The following is a 4,001-nucleotide window of genomic DNA, read 5'->3' as shown; positions in this document are numbered from 1 at the left end:
TTTTAAATTTTTTCTTAAAGATAATTGATTGATTCTCATATGTTGTCATACATTTAGAAGTGTTAATATGGCACAATTAAAAAAAAATAAGATGGCTAAAATTCATGGTATAAAAGAGTGCTATCAATTTTTATATAGAAATATTCTCCGTATACAAGTTATTTACATATACAAGTCTCTTTAATCTAATTTACCTCACGCGCCACTATCTAACCAACTTTTCAATCAATGCGCGAATATATAACTGTCTTTTTCGAAAGAATTTCGTTTTCTTTTTCGAATTTTCTCAGCATTTTCGATCTACATTCTCTTTCATCTCTGCGTTTCTCTTCGTTCGTTCTCTGCATTCTCTTTCTTCATTTTTGGCAATTTCCTTCGTTCTTTACGTTTTAGAAATCAAGCTCTGAAATCAGTTTTGAACAATTATCTCGTTGTTGAAGATAATGAATTATTCAAGTTCAAATTGTCAATTGAACCAGAGCGAAGTAGATTATTGTTTTGAATCCAATCAAGTAGTTGAGGTGTGGTTCAATTTTAGTTAATGTTTTCATTAGTAGTTTATGATTCAGTAGGTGAATAATGTTGTTTTTGTTTGTGAAAATTATTGTTCATCGTTGATGGTTTGAATTGAATGTAATGTAGAAATTCTGCATCAAAGAAAATATTTTTGTGTATTTACAGCAAATTTCGGTATAAAACTAAGACATTTATGTGTATTGTTTAAAAATTTTTGGTGGATTTGTACTCTGCATAATTCAAAACTGTTATTCTTCCTCCTCCCTCATCTTCTGTTGTTTTTTATTTTCTTTTTTTCATCATCATCACCATCTTTTTCTTTTTCTTATTCACCTTTTCTTTCTTATTTTACCTTCTGAAGTTTATTCTTGTTTTACTCTCTTAACAGGATAAAAACTAAAAAAATTAAATAAAGAAAAAGAAAAAATATATAATGCTACAAAATTACTTGGAAGAGGATAAACATACATTCATTCAACTAAAAGAAAGAAAGAAGAAAAAAATGTAGCTTTAAAGGAAACATTTTTTGGATTGCAGTAAATTTCGGTGTAAAACTAAGATATTTACGTGTATTGTTTAAGAATTCTTGGTGGATTTGTACTTGCATAATTCAAAACTCTTCCTCTTCCTCCTCCTCATCTTCTGCTGCTTCTTCTTCTATTTTTTTCATCATCATCACCACCTTTTTTTTTTATTCATCTTTCCTTTTTTATTTTACCTTCTCAAGTTTATTTTTGTTTTACTCTCTTAATAAAAATAAAAATAAAAAAATCAAACAAAGAAGAAGAAACACATAATGCTGCAAAATTATTTAGAAGAGGATGAATTTACATTTATTCAACTAAAAGAAAGAAAGAAATAAGAAAAAAAAAGAAGAAAACAAATGCAGCATTAGAAAAAATATTTTTGTGTAATTGCAACAAATTTCGGTGTAAAACTAAGACATTTATGTGTATTGTTTAAGAATTTTCGGTGGATTTGTACTGTTGCTTCTTCTTCATCTTCTTATTTCATTTTCTCATCATTCTTTTCGAATTCAGCTTTGAAACTTCCTTCACTTTTTGCGACGATTTTGAGAGATTTTAATCATTGTTTGAATTTTGAGCGTTGTGGTTTTGATTGAGGAAAAAGAACCGTTTGCACTATTCAAGAGTTGAAAAAGTTCGTGTTTACACGTAATTTAAACTGAGGATTGTTTTTGTTAAATTTAGACCAACTTATATGAATTTATATGCCAAAAAGATTTATATGTATAATAGAATTGTTTTATATATTATAAATAGATAGATAGATTTAGGTCGAAGATTCTCTCACGAAACTTGTATTCTAACCAATAGACAGAGATAAATGAATTTGGGTAGAAAACTACATATGACTCCAGTAGTATAATATGTAAAGCCAAAATTCAAGGCAGCAATTTATCAAATAACTACTTTTTTATTTATCAAAGGAAAAAGTATAGAAAACTAATTTTAGTTAGTCAATATTAATCAACTTTAAGATTTAGATTTACAATTTAAAATCTAGGATTAAAATTTAAGATAAATAAAATAATTTAAAAAGAGCTAGCTGAAAAAAATTTTGCTCTCTAGAATTACTCTTACCAAAAAGGCGAAAGTACGATTTATTTTGAATGCTCGTTCGGGAACTGGAAATAAAATTGTTCAAGAACACATCTAAAAGCATTCGGAAACTTCCCCTGCTCAGCAACCAAAATAAGCATAAATTTAATTTTAACTACCAACCTCCAACGATAACCAGATTCTATTCCCCATAATGACATAGCAAAAGATTATGGCAAACCGTTCCTGAAACTCAGAGTTTCCATGTAAAGGCCATTATACCAAAATTGCATGCGATCACAGGACACCATCCTCTTCAAATAAAACAGAGAGCCATGAAACACTTCAAAAGGTTTCATATCAAATTATATAACCAAATTGCTAATAGGACCCTACTGTCTTAAAAGACTCATGAACATGCCTCAGCATGTCCTTGTCTCTATTCCAATCAGGAGTAGGAGCATTGACAAAATGAGCATATAGCTTGTTCTTAGCACAAGTTACCGAGATCAAGCTATGAGTACCAACCCCATCAATCTCGTAAACATAATACAATTGTCCCTGATCATCTTTCACTTCCTCAGAGGTCAAGCTCTCCGCATTCGCGATGAGGTCCTGCAAATCAACATCCGAGAGAGCCAAGTTGTTTAACACTGCGTCCTTTGGTGCAAGCTGGCGAAACCCGCTGAGGAAAGTTAGATACTCCTTCTCTGATTTCTTCTTTGGGTTGTAGAACTCACTGTCTGTTCCGTTGGTGCCTGATGATAGGGAAAAAAAAATAACAATTAGAAATTTGCTAGAGTTGTGTATTTAGTGTCATTAGTTTGTTATAGCAAGAGAAATTTCTAAGTAATTTATACTACATTACTTTATACAATCCTAAAAACTTGAATCCTAAGAATTTATGCTATTATATATAATCGTTTGAGACTAATGAATCATAGAATAGAAAGATTTTAGCAAGTGGATTGAATGTTCTAAGTAATCTCTACTGTTATACAATTCTCGTCGGATAGAACCAACCACTTGGGTGTTATATACTTAATTTAGCAAGTACAGTCCTCATCAGCTACATGCTCATAATTTATCAAAATTTTGTATTTAAATTGATGATAAAAAGTTGATAGTTAAGTAAACAAATTTATATGAATGAAATAAAGTACCTACACTGACCATAAAAAATTATCATATAGACAAATTTGATCATAAAAGAATTAAAACTTATAATTACCAAAGATTGTCTTTGTTAGACAAATCTAACTAATCGTTAATAATATATGTGAGATTATTCACTAATAGCATTGCTACACAGTTAACCATTGGTTAAATATGTTTAACAAAAGCAATATTTCATAGTTATAAGTTAGTTTTAATTCTTTAATTGTTAGATTTGTTAGTGTTATAATCTTTTATAGTTAGTTTTAGTACTCTAATCTTTAATATCTAGTATCTATTATGTATTACCTATTACATATATAAAGGGATTCTCTTTTCTTTGCTATCCAATTTTTTGTTTCTAAAATATCCTTTTTCTCTCTTAAAGAAAATACAATAAATATTTTATTTTAAATTCATAATACTTATTCTAAAATCATTGATCAAGATACTAAAGTACAATAACTTCTTATACACATTAATTATACAAATTGTGTATACCTTTCTCAACTTTAGAGACCAAACGTTCCTTCCAGCCATCAGGGACATCGTACACATACTCAGCGGAGTCCTTCTTACTAGAGTTGCCGCCGTAGCCGCCGTAGTTTGCGGCGCTGGCAGCGGTGCCATAGTAGACACGGTACGAAGGCTCTGAGGATGCAATGGAAGGTGCAGGTGCGGCGGTTATAATGGTGGCTATGGCTGCAGCGGCAGTTAGTTTTGTTAATATTTGCTTGGACGATGCAAGTAGTGGGAAGAGTGGGAAGA

At 30.3% G+C, this 4,001-nt stretch overlaps 1 protein-coding gene across 1 annotated transcript; it reads right to left on the bottom strand.

Annotated features, from left to right (window-relative positions):
• On the bottom strand, positions 2,117-3,993 carry LOC107614292 (thylakoid lumenal 19 kDa protein, chloroplastic; the record flags this gene model as incomplete). The annotated part of the gene is given in 2 exon segments (XM_016316510.2): positions 2,117-2,836; positions 3,735-3,993. Coding segments are annotated over 2 exon segments (636 nt in total), but the record flags the coding sequence as incomplete, so codon positions are not given.

The sequence above is a fragment of the Arachis ipaensis genome, chromosome B08, assembly GCF_000816755.2.
Source record: "Arachis ipaensis cultivar K30076 chromosome B08, Araip1.1, whole genome shotgun sequence".
Taxonomy (NCBI): Eukaryota; Viridiplantae; Streptophyta; class Magnoliopsida; order Fabales; family Fabaceae; genus Arachis; species Arachis ipaensis.
The sequence above is the reverse complement of the archived record's forward strand: the minus strand, read 5'-3'. Positions and strand labels throughout refer to the sequence as shown.